This window comes from Heloderma suspectum, chromosome 1 (assembly GCF_057233095.1).
Source record: "Heloderma suspectum isolate Gila_16-S chromosome 1, 16-S_ref, whole genome shotgun sequence".
Taxonomy (NCBI): domain Eukaryota; kingdom Metazoa; phylum Chordata; class Lepidosauria; order Squamata; family Helodermatidae; genus Heloderma; species Heloderma suspectum.
The window spans coordinates 229236327-229252384 of NC_139458.1; the positions used below are offsets into that span (position 1 = coordinate 229236327).

The 16058-nt window shown below is 44.1% G+C and overlaps 1 protein-coding gene across 2 annotated transcripts in view; it reads right to left on the reverse strand.

Moving 5' to 3' along the window:
• Nucleotides 1–16058, reverse strand: part of COL4A2 (collagen type IV alpha 2 chain) — a 396880-nt gene that overhangs the window by 184250 nt on the left and 196572 nt on the right. Inside the window, exons 14-18 of one of the 2 annotated variants that reach the window (XM_084820997.1) lie at nt 15957–16001; nt 7854–7916; nt 2971–3015; nt 2556–2609; nt 2099–2165 (exon numbers count right to left, since the gene is read on the reverse strand). In XM_084820997.1, the coding sequence (XP_084677123.1) occupies nt 2099–2165; nt 2556–2609; nt 2971–3015; nt 7854–7916; nt 15957–16001 (274 nt within the window). Of the gene's footprint in view, nt 1–2098; nt 2166–2555; nt 2610–2970; nt 3016–7853; nt 7917–8039; nt 8100–15956; nt 16002–16058 lie in introns of those variants that run through there. The other variant, XM_084821006.1, reaches the window with a different exon arrangement.

Sequence of the window (16058 nt, forward strand, 5' to 3'; positions counted from 1 at the left end):
GGCAGGAAGCAGGCTGGGAGGGGCAGGCCAATAGGAAACAAGGTGGGGGGCAACAGCCCCCTCCAAAAGGGTCCCAGCCCAGTTAAATTGCAGTCTCTTTCGTGCCTCCTGATGTGGTACCCACTGCAGGAAAATGCTGTTTTTTTAGCGAAAGTGTTTTCCGAGGGATTCCAGATTGCTTTTCAGGGCCAGCGTCATGCTCAGTTTGCACAGAACCAGAAATCCATTGCGTGTTTTGAACATCTAGTCAGGGAAAAAATCCAGAAAGAGGTGGCTGTTTCAGGTCTACTGGACGCCACAATGTCTTTTTAATAAAGGTTTGTCAAACTCGGCTAATTGTTGGAGGTGTAATGCAGTCAATGGTTCTCTTATTCATATGTTTTGGAAATGTCCAATAGTTGCCTCCTTTTGGGAAGAAGTTATTATACGGACAAATTTTGTCTTGGAAAGCTCTTTAATATTTACTGATGTAAATGTTCTCTTAAATTACTTACCTTCCTTTTGGAATGTAACACATGGTCAACGTAAATGGATCTTTCGCACCCTTTTGGTTGCTAAAAGACTGATACTACAAAACTGGAAGGATAAAAGTTCACCGCCTATAATACAATGGATTGAAGACTTAACAACGCTAGCAACATTTGAAAGAGTGGTATCTAGGTGTAACTTGCAAATGGACATATATTTGGATATCTGGTCTGCTTTTACTGATGTTTGTGTGTAACCTACTCTTTTTCTCTTTTTTATCCCTAAAATATTGTAATATTTGAAACTGAGGATCTTAGAAGATGTTGTTATATTTTTAATTTTGTTGGTTTTGTTACGTTCTTTGTTTCTTTGTCGGGTTTGTTTTGTTAAAGCTCACAATAAAAAAATGTATTAAAAAATACAGACCACATCTGTATCTCTGGAGTAGATTAATTTATGTAAGATCATGGAAAAGGTTACACTGGACATGGTGGGTGGGGGGAGTAATTTGGAACAGGTTAAATAATGTATTTAGGGTTTCATTTTCAATATAATCTCAGGTGGAATTTGCAACATACATATGCACTTAAATCTGAGAATCTGCAGTTGTTCATTTTTATTATAACAGGGCAGGTGCAGTATTCCTCTAGCTCTTAGGATATTCAAAGACAAGCCACTGACTCTTATTACTATGTGGCATCCTTATATGGATTGAGTTGACCAATTCTGCCTTGAAAAAGTGCAGGCATTTTTCTTGCATTGCATTTTGGGGGTACATAACAGTGTAGGATATGCAGCCATTTGTTTGGAAACTGGTGTAGGATTTCTGGATATCAGAGCATGGTCCAGATACTACAATTTTGGTTATGTCTTCATTTTTCTTTATCAATATCTAGATTTTTACATCTTATGCTAACAGACTCATATTCTGGTAAATGGCCCCATATAATTTTACATAAAATCAGCTCAATTGGTTTCTTGTTTGAATCCCTTCTAATGCTTAAGCAACAAGAAGCTTTTAAAGTGTTGACTCAAAGATTCTATGATACTGAACAACAAAATCTATACTCTCTGGCTAATAGAACTTGTTCCCCCTTGGCACATGGGATTCAGCCCAGTTATGGGACTTCACATTTATACTTCCAAGATTTAATGTTCAACCAACTGTAGTTCTTCAAGGCAGATTTCTGAAAAGTCCATTCCAAAGCAGTGTGAATCTATATGTGTGAAACTCTTGCACATGTAGATTCATATTGTAATTTCTACTGGTTTGAGAAGTTGTATAATTTACCCTTTTCTGATTAGTTTACCAGGGCATTCAAATGACAGATTGGTAATGTCCTGTGTACAAGTTAAGGTCCCATATATTGCTGAATAGATGACTGTTTTCTAATCACTGTGTGTATAAGAGTTCAACTGACTGACTATATAAGCTAAATTGAAGAAAATGTATTTTTTGTGTTCTGTTATTTGTGTATATTTGTGTATATTTCATATTTTAATTTGAATGGGTCTTATGACAATAATGAAGAGATGATGATGAGTCATGATTCCTCTTCACCCCCTCCGCCTTTAATTAGGAAAAGGTATAAGCTACATCAAAGATATTCTACTACACTGACTGTCATACCTTTGATTAGTGTGGGATGATCCACATAAGCTGGTAGTCCTTGAACACCTCTGTCTCCTGGCTCTCCCTGTATAAATGCAAATTTTATTTACCAGTCTTAGTCTGTAGCTGAAAGTCAACTATTTTCATCATACTGATGAATGAGAGAAGAAAAAACGTCCTTCCTCATGACAAAGGCCCAGTAATTTCTCTATGATTGCCTTCTATTTCTATAAAGTACTATCAATTATCTTTATTTTCTGTTCTTCACATGTGGGCTAGAATATCCCCACTATTATAAATTATTGCTAAATCAAATGCATTTTAGGACTTTCTTACCTCCACTAGGAAATTATGCTTGGGATGGTGACCAAAGAAACCCTGAACTTGAAATGGGCCATTTTATACTATTGGTTCTATCCTAGTGATCAGTGAGACTCATTTACTATGCAAGCAACTAATTAAACCAATGAACTACCTTCATTCCTTTCTGACCAGGGATGCCAGGGATGCCATCATGGCCTGGGATACCCTGAAATACATATCAAAACAATTGCTTTAAAACAGGGTGGAGAACCTTTTTCCTATTGAGGTCCACATTACCTCAGCCAGAATATGTCAGGGATCCACATATCAGCAGTCAGTGTAGTCAGAGCCAAAAGTGGGCAGTGCTAGAGGGGGGCATATACATGCAAACATCCATTAATAAATGCATACACACATCCATACACACACACACACACACACCTGCCTCTGGTCTCCTGACCCTTCAGAAAGGCTTTTCAGGGGGCACAGGGGCTGCAGTGGGGAAGATCTTTCCTTCCATTAACTTACTTAAGTCAACTTATCTTAGGATCCAAGCCACAGTCTGATTTTTGAGATTGCATACTTACTGCATCCCCTTCAGCTCCTTTTAGACCATTGATTCCTGGCAAACCCTATAAAAGCATGGTGTTATTGAAAAGCAACAACATTAAACAGGAGATCATTTAAACTCTACTACATCTTAGAGTATGTTTTGCTAAGTCTGAAACCTTAAGAAGACGGTATATGACTTAAAAGTCCCAGTTCAGATGATATTCTCCCCTATTTTTTCCCTACACATGATAGAGAATTGAGACCACACCTTCCCACTCTACCCATCAGGTATGCCTGTCCCACAACCAACACTGCCTGATCTACCAGGGCTCACCTAAAATCTATGTACAAAAATCCAATAATGTGCTCATCCCCACCTAGAACTACTTTGGGCCAATATTAGATTTTATGTATCTAAACCTTTTCCTTTTGAAAAGGAGTCCAAGATGGGTGGGAACTTTTAAAAAAGGAAATTCTCAAGGCACAATCACAAACAATTCCAACAAGAAGAAAAGGTGGAAGACAACAGAAGAAGCCAATGTGGCTTCACAAAAAGCTTAGGCATGACCTGAAAACAAAGAAGGACACATATAGGAAGTGGAAAGAAGGCCAAGCAACAAAGGAAGAGTACAGGCAGGTAGCACAGAATTGCAGGGATGGCGTCAGGAAGGCTAAAGCTGAGAACGAGGTGAGGTTAGCGAGGGATGCTAAAAACAACAAAAAGGCTTTCTTCAGCTACGTGCATAGTAAAAGGCAGAGGAAAGAAATGGTTGTTCAGCTATTAAATAAGGATGGCAAAATGATAACAGATGACAAAGAAAAGGCAGAGGTGCTCAATTCCTACTTTGGCTCAGTCTTCTCCCAAAAGAGGGTCTATGACCCACCTGGCAAAGGCGAAGTACAGGCTGAAGGGGCAGGATTGCAGCTTGAGATCGACAGGCATATGGTCAAGGAACACCTCATTACTTTGAATGAGTTCAAATCTCCAGGGCCAGATGAACTGCATCCTAGAGTAATAAAGGAACTGGCAGAAGAACTCTCAGAACCGCTGTCTATTCTCTTTGAGAAATCATGGAGGACCGGGGAAGTGCCAGATGACTGGAGGAGGGCTAACGTTGTCCCTATCTTCAAAAAGGGTAAAAAGGAGGAACCTGGGAACTACAGACCAGTCAGTCTGACATCAATCCCTGGGAAAATTCTGGAGCAGATCATAAAGCAATCCATCTGGAAGCACCTTGACAACAATGCCGTGATTACTCGAAGCCAACATGGATTTGTCAAAAACAAGTCCTGCCAGACAAATCTGATCTCATTTTTTGATCAAGTCACCTCCCTTGTAGACCGTGGGAATGCTGTAGACATCATATACCTCGACTTCAGCAAAGCTTTCGACAAAGTGCCCCATGATATCCTGATGAGCAAACTAGCTCAAAGTGGGCTAGATGAAACAACGATCTGGTGGATCCACAGTTGGCTACAGAATCGGACTCAAAGAGTGCTTATCAATGGGACCTTCTCAAGCTGGGGAGAGGTAACGAGTGGGGTACCGCAGGGCTCAGTCCTGGGCCCAGTGCTCTTCAACATTTTTATTAATGACTTGGAGGAGGAGGTGCAGGGAATGCTGATCAAATTTGCAGATGACACCAAATTGGGAGGGATAGCTAATACTTTGGAAGACAGAAACAAAATTCAAAGTGATCTGGATAGACTGGAGTGCTGGGCAGAAAACAACAGAATGGCATTTAATAGGGACAAATGCCAAGTTCTGCACCTAGGAAAAAGAAACCAAATGCACAGTTACAAGATGGGGGATACGTGGCTCAACCACACTACGAGCGAGAAGGATCTTGGAATTGTCGTCGATCACAAGCTGAATATGAGCCAACAATGTGATGTGGCTGCAAAAAAGGCAAATGCTATTTTGGGCTGCATTCATAGAAGCATCGCTTCCAAATCCCGGGAAGTACTAGTTCCCCTCTACTCAGCACTGGTTAGGCCTCATCTGGAGTACTGTGTCCAGTTCTGGGCACCACACTTTAAGAAGGATGCAGACAAGCTGGAGAGGGTTCAAAGGAGGGCAACAAAGATGATCAGGGGACTGGAAACAAAGCCCTATGAAGAGAGACTGAAAGAACTGGGCATGTTTAGCCTTGAGAAGAGAAGACTGAGGGGAGATATGATAGCGCTCTTCAAGTACTTGAAAGGGTGTCACAGAGAGGAAGGCCAGGATCTCTTCTTGATCATCCCAGAGTGCAGGACACGGAATAATGGGCTCAAGTTACAGGAAGCCAGATTCCGGCTGAACATCAGGAAAAACTTCCTGAGTGTCAGAGCAATACGGCAATGGAACCAATTACCTGGGGAGGTGGTGGGCTCTCCCACACTGGAGGCCTTCAAGACGAGGCTGGACAGCCATTTGTCAGGGATGCTCTGACTTGGATTCCTGCATTGAGCAGGGGGTTGGACTCGATGGCCTTGTAGGCCCCTTCCAACCCTACTATTCTATGATTCTATGATTCTATAAACCCTATTCAAACATTATACCTGGAGATGTCCTGGAGTGTTGGAAATGGAACAGGCATATCTGGAGAGTGGGATGGGAAGGTACAAACTTGCTCCCCCGCCACGTCTAGGGAGAAGTCAGGGGAATGTATCATCCAGACTAGGCTATTTTATTTATTTATTTATTTATTTATTTCATTTCTATACCGCCCAATAGTCGAAGCTCTCTGGGCGGTTTCTGGGCTAAAAATAAACACCAAATAAAGGCATGCATTTTGTCTGCTCGTTATGTAAAAGGTAGTTGTATTTTTATGTTAATTCTCATTATGGAGATTACTGGGACCCATTTAGCATATTTGCAGAAATTATCAATGATTAAAACCTAAGTAAAACCCACAAGCATACATTTTGAACATGAAGGAGTAGACATGGGAAATGGGCAAAGGACTTTGAAAGGGCACACACATTGGCTTTTAATGTGAAAATGTGGAACCAGTCAGTGTTTCCTCTTGGTCTGAATAGCAATTGCACATTTCACCACTAAGCTGCTGGAAGTAGCTTTAGAATCTTACTTGTGCTTAGGGGAGTATGTGCTACAGCTGCCAGTATCCAGCATTCAGGATTCTCACTTCCATTAGCAGAGACCATAGGGGTCTGCCACTTTTTTTGGCCTATGTGGAATCCTGAGAAAGTGTTGTGGGCACTAGTCACAAAGCAGCTGCCATTTGGGACACCATTAAATTGTGCAATTGTCTTGATGGACTGAACTATTTTTAAAACATTGAAGATCCAGTGCTTCCCAACACTGTTATGGTGCAAAACCTAGATCCAAGGCTTGGATCCTCATAATATTTACATAGGATCCCCCTCCCCCTCCCCCTCCCCCTCCCCCCCACAAACCACCATGAAATCATAGCACAGATGGACACAGATGTGATTTGCAATTTGATGGTAGTTCAAGGGGTAATCCTTGTAAACTTCATGAGGATCCATAAAGATCTATGCATTGGCTCACTGTTTTTGTATCACAGTGGCACTGACAAACACCAGACAGATGGGTTTTTTATTGTGCAGTCCATAAATACTGGTGTCAGCTTTAATGTGACAGAGTTTGGGGGTGGGGTGGACAAATGCCTTGTGAAAATCATGACGATCAGCTCCTTGGATTAATGTTTCCACACAAAAAATCAGGGCCAAAAAACAGGGCCAAGAGTCACAAGCAGGGAAAATTCTACCATTGGGGTATGTATGGAGGCAGCCAAGATGGCATCAGAAGTTGAACTCACACAAGGGTTTTGATTCACTGGTTAAGAAATGTACCCCCAACAGAAGAGAAAGTACTGCAGTGGAGGAGAGAAGGGAGGGAACAGGGGTCAGAAAGAGAAAAGGAGGAGGAAGGCACAGGCTGCACAGGTGTGTCTGTGTGTCAGTATCACTGCTTTGCTTACATGGGAAGTGGGAAGAACTGCATGACTGCCCCACAGCCATTCAACCCTTTTTAAGAAGGGACCCAGGGTATTTCCACACACATTTTCATATAGCTGTGTAGCAGCACTGCAAAAGCCATGGGATATATAAGCAAGAAATCATCCTTCTGCTCTGGTTGCACCACCCCTGCTTCATTCCTCCCCCACACCCACTCCAGCTCCTGAAAAGGGCCTGAAGGACCAGCACTGCCATATGGCTTCCCACTGGCATTTCTGCTTCCCTCCAGGGGCTACCTGCATAGCCATTCCCTTGTTTATCCCCAACCCACCAAACAAATGGCAGTCTCCTCTTGGGGAGGGAAAGGTGGACACAGAGGAGGGGTGGGTTAAACAACATGGCAGTGGTCGACAAAGCAAGGAAGAACTTGACTCAAAAAGCTTGCATCTTTCCACAGGCACAAGGGAAGGTCTTGCAGGGCAAATGTGTACCCTTGGCACTGTGCTGGAGACCCTTCCACTGTAAAAAGAAAAACTCTAGAATACATATTACACAATGCGAGACCATGGAGCCACCAGTTCACCACAAAAACAACCCACACAATTAATACTATTGTATCCCATAATATTCCATAAACACAGCGCAATTGACCCTAGAGAAAAGAACGTTGTAAGTGACTCAAGCTGCAAATTACTCAAGTGAGATGGCATGCCACTAGGAAAGGAAAGGAACAAACAATCCACTTAATCTGAGTTGGGGGTAGTTCCTTTCTGATGCCAACTTTGGTGATCAGTCAGACCATCTCAACCTGAGAAAAATCATAAAAATAATCCAGACAAAAGAAGTGTTTGGATGCCCTATCCAGATCTACAGCACCCAAAATGTTCTATCTAATTGGGACAGTTCCTGATACCCCGATAGAAAAGCAGGGAAAATATCATATTGGCATGGATGGAAAATAATTCCTTCTTGATTTTGATTATATACTCACTCTTTGTCCAGGAAAGCCTGTTACTCCTTCTTCTCCCTTTTCTGCTGTATGTGCATGAAAACCCTACAAAAAAATCTTAGCTCTAATTTAGCATAACAATTCACTTCAGCATAATAGCAAAATCTATAACACAAACAATTGCACACAGGAGAAGAAAGTAAAATCCAGACTCCTCTCCCCCCTTACCTCGCTCTGTTCTGCTACTTTTTAGCAGTTTTTCTCCAGCTCAGCTTCAATATCAGAAGTGAGCCAGGAAGGAAGAAAATTGCATAAAGCTATGGAGTGTGTCAAGGTCAAGACATATTTCACTCCCTTCTCTCACGTGCTCCTTTTCATTTAAGAAGTAGACTCTTCCTCTTTATATGAGAACAGGGCAAACATGTGCTTAAGATATACATAATTGTCCTGCATAGTTAGTTTGGCCCTAAAATATGCAAGTAAAAACAATTTACATGAAGGTCACAATTTCAGCATTTTAAACAAGTCAGTTCTGTATCTTAGGCAACAAATTGTATTTTATTTTAGTTGCTTAGGCTGCTTCCACACTACAGCTCTTTATCTCTGCTGAGACATTACTTTTCCATAATTAGCTGGATTACAATGGAGTTCCAACATATAACATAGTGTTTTATGAGGGCCTGCTCTTGTGTGGCCTGCCTTTCCCTGCAGTCCAGCTCATCAGGAGGCTTTAACTTCCCCTTCCCCAGTAACACCAAAGCAGATGGGATCACTGCTTATGTAATGTTAATGGCAGCGCTGAAGCAGAAATCCTGACTGGGGTTTATTTATTTATTTATTTATTTATTTATTTATTAAATTTATTAATCGCCCATCTGACTGGTCACCCAGCCACTCTGGGCGATGTACAACCCACCATAAAACAATTTAAAACAATAAAATTTTACCATAATTTTTTTTTTTAAATACCCTAACCCACCCCAAATGCCTGCCTGAACAACCACGTTTTTAATGCACGACGGAAGCTCATTAAAGAGGGGGCATGACGGAGTTCCCTAGGGAGGGAGTTCCACAGAGTGGGGGCCACCACAGAGAAGGCCCTCTCCCTCGTCCCCACCAGTCTAGCTGTCCTGGCTGATGGGACAGAGAGAAGGCCATCCGAGGCTGATCTTGTTAAGCGGCCTGTCTGGTGTTGCTGGAGGCGCTCCTTAAGATAGGCTGGGCCGGAACCATATAGGGTTTTAAAGGTCAAAACCAACACCTTGAGTTTGGCCCGGAAAACAACTGGTAACCAGTGCAACTCCTTCAGCACTGGAGTGATGTGATCTCGCCGGCGGCTGCCTTTAATCAGGCGAGCCGCCGCGTTCTGTACCAGCTGCAGTTTCCGAACCGTCTTCAAGGGTAACCCCACGTAGAGCGCATTACAGTAGTCTAAACGAGAGGAGACCAGGGCATGTACTACCGATGGGAGCAGATGGTCGGGAAGGAAGGGGTGCAGCCGCCGTATCAGATGGAGTTGATACAGCGCTGTCCGGCTCACAGCTGACACCTGAGCCTCCATGGACAGCTGGGAGTCCAAAATGACCCCCAGGCTGCGGACCTGGTCTTTCAAGGGTAGCCGTACCCCATTCAACACCAGGTCAACATCCCCCAGCCTCCTCTTGTCTCCCACCAAAAGTACCTCGGTCTTGTCAGGGTTCAGCTTCAGCTTATTCCTCCCCATCCAGCCACTCACCGTCTCCAGACATTTGGACAGGGATTCTACGGCCAACCTTGGTGAAGATTTGAATGAGAGGTAGAGCTGCGTGTCATCCGCATATTGATGACACTGCACCCCAAACCTCCTGATGATAGCCCCCAGTGGCTTCACATAGACGTTAAATAGCATCGGGGAGAGGATGGAACCCTGTGGCACCCCACAAGTAAGTGGCCACGGGTCCGAAACCTCCTCTCCCAGTGCTACCCTCTGGTACCTGCCGGAGAGGAAGGACCGGAACCACCGCAATATAGTGTCTCCAATGCCCAACCCCTCCAGGCGGTCCAGGAGGATACCGTGGTCAACGGTATCAAAAGCCGCTGAGAGGTCGAGGAGAACAAGGAAGGAGCATTCACCCCTATCCAGAGCCCTCCTCATATCATCCACCAAGGCGACCAAGGCCGTTTCTGTCCCATGCCCAGGCCTGAAGCCCGACTGAAATGGGTCTAGATAATCAGTTTCTTCCAAGTGTGCCTTCAACTGCACCGCCACCACCCGCTCAATCACCTTGCCCAAAAATGGCAGATTTGAGACTGGGCGAAAGTTGTTCAGAACTTGAGGATCCAAGGAGGGCTTCTTTAAGAGCGGTCTTATCACTGCCTCCTTAAGGGCTGATGGCATCACTCCCTCCTCAAGGGAGGCGTTCACCACCGCCTTGATCCCCTCACCCAGTCTCTCTCTGCAGCTCATAATGAGCCAAGATGGGCAAGGATCAAGTAAGCAGGTGGTCGGCCTTACAGATGAAAGCACCTTGTCCACTTCATCAGGAGGAAGAAGCTGGAACCGATCCCACAAAACTGGTTTGCCACAGGCCGCCTCTTGCTCACTAACTGTATCCACAGTGTGCAGAGTAACACACCTAATCTGATCAATTTTATCTGCAAAGTACCTTGCCAAAGCCTCACAGGAGGCCTTAGAATGCTCCAGTGGTTCCAGAGCCACAGGACCGACCAGGCTCCGGACCACTTGGAACAGCCTCCTGGGGCAGCACTCTGCAGACGCGATGGAGGCAGCATAATATTCCTTTTTTGCTGCCTTCACCGCCACGTGATAGGCTGAAGATACAGCTCTAGCCTGTGTCTGATCGTCTTTGGAGCGAGACTTCCGCCACCGGTGCTCTAGCCGTCTCACCTCCTGTTTCAGAGCTTGTAACCGCGGATTGAACCATGGTGCAGTCCGAGCCCTGTTCAGGGGGAGAGGGCGTTTTGGAGCCACCTGATCTAATGCCCCAGTGATTGCGGCATTCCAGCCACCCACCAGGGTCTCGACCGAGTGGCCGTTGGCATGCCCCAGAGAATCCCCAAGCGCGTTCAGGAATCCATTTGGATCCATAAGACGCCTGGGGCGGACCATTTTAATGGGTCCTCCACCCCTGCGGAGGGGTTGTGGAACCGAGAAGTCCAACATCACCAGATAGTGATCTGACCATGACAAGGGGGTGATGGATATACCCCCGACTTCCAGATCACTCCCCGCTTCTCCAGAAACAAACACAAGGTCTAGTGCATGACCGGCTACATGGGTGGGCCCAGTTAGAATATGGTGCAGCTCCCAGGAGGCCATGGTCTCCATGAAGTCCCGAGGTGCTCCTGTGAGGATGGCCTCCGAATGTACGTTGAAGTCCCCCAACACCAGTAAGTTAGGGGACTGTACACGCACATCAGAGACCACCTCAAGCACCTCGGCCAGGGAGTCAGTCGTGCAGCGGGGTGGACGGTACACGAGCAGAATCCCCAGACTGCCCTTCGGGCCCAACCTCCAGTACATGCACTCAGCAACCTTGGTCTCCCGGAGAGGGGGTCTGGTGAAGACCAAGGACTCTCAAGGGTTGCCATTAGTGGTGTGGAAGCAACTATTCTGGCTGCTTTGGGGTTGCTGGGGGAGGTGAAGGCTAAAGCCTCTTCTTCTCCCAGCGATCCCATCCTCTGTGTGCATGCAGGCACACACGTGCGTGCATTCCCCAGCACTGCATCCGGCCCTCAGGGTCAAAAAGTTGCCCACTCCTGTGCTATATTATCCAGTAACACCCTTTCCCATGGCCAAAATCCTCCTATATAATGTTTAATAATTCATCAAAGGTTCACAGCAATGTTAATTGAAAGGGTTGTATCCAAAGGGTTGAATCTATCTTCCTGTGACATCTAAATCAGGAGAGGCTGTGCAAGTCCTGGATCAGTGCCTAGATTCAGTAATGGCGGGTGAGTGTTCCTGGGTCCGGGAGATAGGCACATTGCCTGCTCTGGATGGGGTTGCACTCCCTCTGAGAGATCAGGTTCATAGTCTGGGGGTACTCCTAGGCTCTCTTCACACCTGAGTTTTTTTAGCAGGATCATTCTTCTTTAATCACTGGTTTTCACAGGAGCTTTAGAGGATGCTGCTGCTCTCCTGCTGCTATCTCACAACTTTCCTTTCCTCTTCCCATGTTATCTGAAGCATTTTATTAAGCATTTTCTGTGCTTGTGACTGAAATCGTCATTTCCCCCCTGTGTATTCCCCTTTAGCACTTTGTCCCGCTTTGTGTGGGTGTGCTAGGGGGTGTTACTAGCGTTGTTGAATGACATTGTCATGACAACAAATTGGGGTGTGTGTCACTCACTGTTTCTGCCTCTCTCCCATTCCACTATGGGCTCTGAGATTCCCCTGAACATAGCAATGCTTACTTCTGAGTAAACTAATTAGCTGTAAGGCTTTCTTTTCCTGGGAGTAAATGCCATTGAAATCTGTGTGGCTTGCTTCTGAGTAGGCATGCATAGGAGTGTAGTAGCAGTCTTAAGGTCTCCCATCCCCTTCAATGCATATACTTGGAACCTCCCCCTCCCATTGACTTCACTGATGGCTTCTTCTCCCTTTTCCTCACCAGATGGATGGGCTTTTTTCCTCCCAGGGTGGATGGGGTGGTCTCCCTTCTCAGCCATGCAGAAGAAAGGCGTGACAGTTAGGATTTCAATGGGTATTAAAAATACTTTTTCTCCTCCCCTGAATAAATTTATCATGCAGAGCTTGGAATGGTCATTTTTAATGGTTTCTTTTTTGGGTGTGGAGCTGTTTTAGATAAGGCAGTAATGCTGAGGTGGTTTTCATAGTACTCCCTCCCACCTAGCCAGCCACTATCTCTTCTTCTAGACCACCTTGCAGGGTTGTTGGGAAGCCAGAATATGGGGGAAGAGCAGCAACAGCGGGGGGGGGGAAGCAAGCCAGGTCTAATGAAGAAGGTGTCCCCCGTGAAGCAGTCGCCTGGGGGGTGGGGCTGCTAGGGATGGCTTGGTGCATTGACTGTATACAAGTCCGTTTGTGGATTTCTTACTTTTGAAGTTGGGAACCTGGAAATCGGTATGCCCTTCACACTCAGTAGCGCAAGCAATATACTGCATTTTATTCCATCACACATTGACATATTTAGCAGAGAAGGACTAGCAGCACCAGCAACCTCGGGGTAAGCCACCAAGAAGACTCTCTTTCCCTCGGAAGAAGGAGGGGACCAGCTTCCATAGCTCTCTACCCAGATCACTAGAAGGGCTTCTCATTTCCCTCCTGCTGTGGAGAAGGAGAGGGATGGGGCTGAGCCAATCATGTTACAGGTACCATTGATCAGGGGAAGGGAGGGAGTATGGAGCCAGCAGCCCCCTTCTGTCCTGATTGTTCCATGCAGCTTGGCCATGAAAAGATATAATGTGGAAGAACATGCTATGATAGATGCCTGTATACAGGGCCAGTGTAAATCCCGGAAAGGATCTAGAATCCAAAGGACCGGTTTGTAGTGGGATAAAATGCCAGGTGTGAAGACAGCCCTACATATATCACTGTTGCTGGAGTGCCTTTTACCAGCCTCAGCTGGTTCTCCAACTATTGCCTCACCTGGACAGGGATAGCGTGGCCACGGTGGTATAGGCATTAGTAACCTCAAGACTGGATTACTGCAATACACTCTATGTGGGGTTGCCCTTAAGGCTGGTCCGGAAGCTGGAGCTAGTGCAGAACACAGGAGCTTGGCTGTTATTGGGAGCTGCTCTTTTTCAGCAGGTAATTCCTTTGTTGAGGGAACTGCACTGGCTGCTTATTTGCTACCGGGCCAGGTTTAAGGTATTAATACTAGTGTACAAAGCCCTAAACAACTTGGGACCAGGATAACGGAGAGAGCACCTTCTTCTTTACCAACCTGCCCAGTCACTGAGGTCATCAGAGGGCATGTCCCTGGTGGTTCCAGATGGACACATGGCCTAGCTGGAGCCCACCAGGAAAAGAGCCTTCAGTGTGGTGGCCCCCTTCCTGTGGAATTCTCTGCCTTTGGAGGTCAGGCAGGTGCCAACGTTATATTGCTTTTGGCGCCTCTTAAAAACAATCAAGGGGCCTTCCTTTAGCGATCAGCCATGGTTTATTAAAGCCAGAATGTGTTTCTTTTAAAATGTTTTAACATGGTACTTTATTCTTTTATCTTTGTTGTTTACCACTCCAGAATCTTTTGATGTGGAGCGGTATATAAATATTGTAAATAAATAAATAAATACATGCTGTCCTGCTGCCAACAAAACTGTCACTGCTAGCAGATTGGATTCCCCCCACACATACCTTCAGCCCTCCATGCATCCCCAAATCTGCTGTGGACAGTTGGGGGACCATCCAGAGAACATCTAAGGGGCTGCATAGGGGAGGAAGGGTAGGGAAAGCCATGCTGCATAAGCAGAAGTCTCCTTGCATAATGTTGGAGGTAGTCCACACTCCACAGTTTCTTCCTTGTAAGTTCAGCCTGTTTTATTGCTTCCTGGTGTGAATAAATTCCATGGGAAGGTGAGGGATTAGTGATAAACACTCTCTCTGGATTGCCCCAATGTCATTTTTTGTTCTAAAGGAAGGAGGCTTTAATTACTGATTTTCTCATTTTTAATTATGAAATATAACTAAATATAATAACAAGAAAATAATAATAAAGTGTCCCCCTCGTGCAGGAACTGACATTGGGGTGATTAAGAGAATGAGCAATTAATAGGCTATTCATCACTCATACCCTGCTCATATTCCTCAGGAAGTAATAAAACTAGCTGAACCAGCAAAACTGAAGTATTTAATTAAAGGCACAGGAGCCTTTAAAAGACTAAAGAATGCTTTGTTTATCCACACTAAACAGGCTGGTGCTGCAATTGTATTTTACTCTTAAAACACTGACACAAATCAGGTCTGAAAATTTGGGTGGACAAGACAGAAAACACTGGAGTGCAACTAGCTACTACTGATATCATCTGGATGTGGCATAAAAATGATGGAACAAATGATGGCAATTTCATTGAAATGGGCTAGTGTGGAAGAAACCTGAATTACCTTAACAGAAAAATCTCTGTTAGGCATATATACCACTTCCTGGATTATTCTACCTCCATTTATGCTGAACTAATTGACATGTATGTAAAGATGGTATCTTTACCTACTGAAATGCACATTGTATACTCAATAAACAAAACTACCTTGCAGGTTCTACTGCATTTGAGGAATGCTGAAATTATCTCACATGAAAGATCATAATGAGCTTATTGTGCAATTTCTCAGAAAGGCGGGTATATCCTATACTTGTAGCTAAAAGGCATTGTGGACATCTGGAAGCAGCCCTGAATGTTGTTTGGCTGAATTAATACCCATAGTTTTAATGGGAAAATATCCTTGCTAGATCTAAATATTACGTGGCTAGATCCTATTGGGTACTCGTAGTGACTGTATACTAATAGTTAAAATAATCTGTCTTCTGTGTTTGCACATTTCAATTTCCTTGGCAAGTATTTGTATTGATCTGGTTGACAATATCAAAAATCCTCTCACATTAAACTCTGCTATGTGTATCTTTCCCCCTCCTTGGGCATCACTTGTTTTTTGGCTAAATTTTGTAAATACAAAATAAATATTAAAATGCTAAGGTAGTAGCAGATGTGAAATTTTCCACAAGGAATCGCATTCAACTTCTCAGTCATATGATGTAAAATACCTACCAGAAAAATCTGGTGGGAACAGCAAATGGCTATTGATAAAAGTGAGTAACTGTAACTTTTTCTTATACCTAAGATGCCAAGCAGTTAAAAAGAGACACTAGGTATGAGTGTGTCATATGATAAGCATATTGGTTTATGAACTACTATATTGCATCAGAATGTTGCCAACTAAGGTGCCTTAATAGTGAGAAACAAAATTGATGAATCAGAACATGGTATATATTGATATATATCTCAATATATTGATATATATCAAGATATATATCTCAATATATTGATATATATCAAGATATATATTGATATATATATAAGGGTATATATATATATACACATATATAAGGGTATATATACCCTTAAGGTATTACAGATTATATTAATCATAGGAGTAATTGTGCTTAGTTTTTTCTATGGACTTACCGGAATTCCATTTTCTCCCCTTATTCCTTTTATTCCTTTCACACCCTAATAATGTATAAAAATAGAACATTTAATGCCTAAATATTTCCATTCATCAAGAAT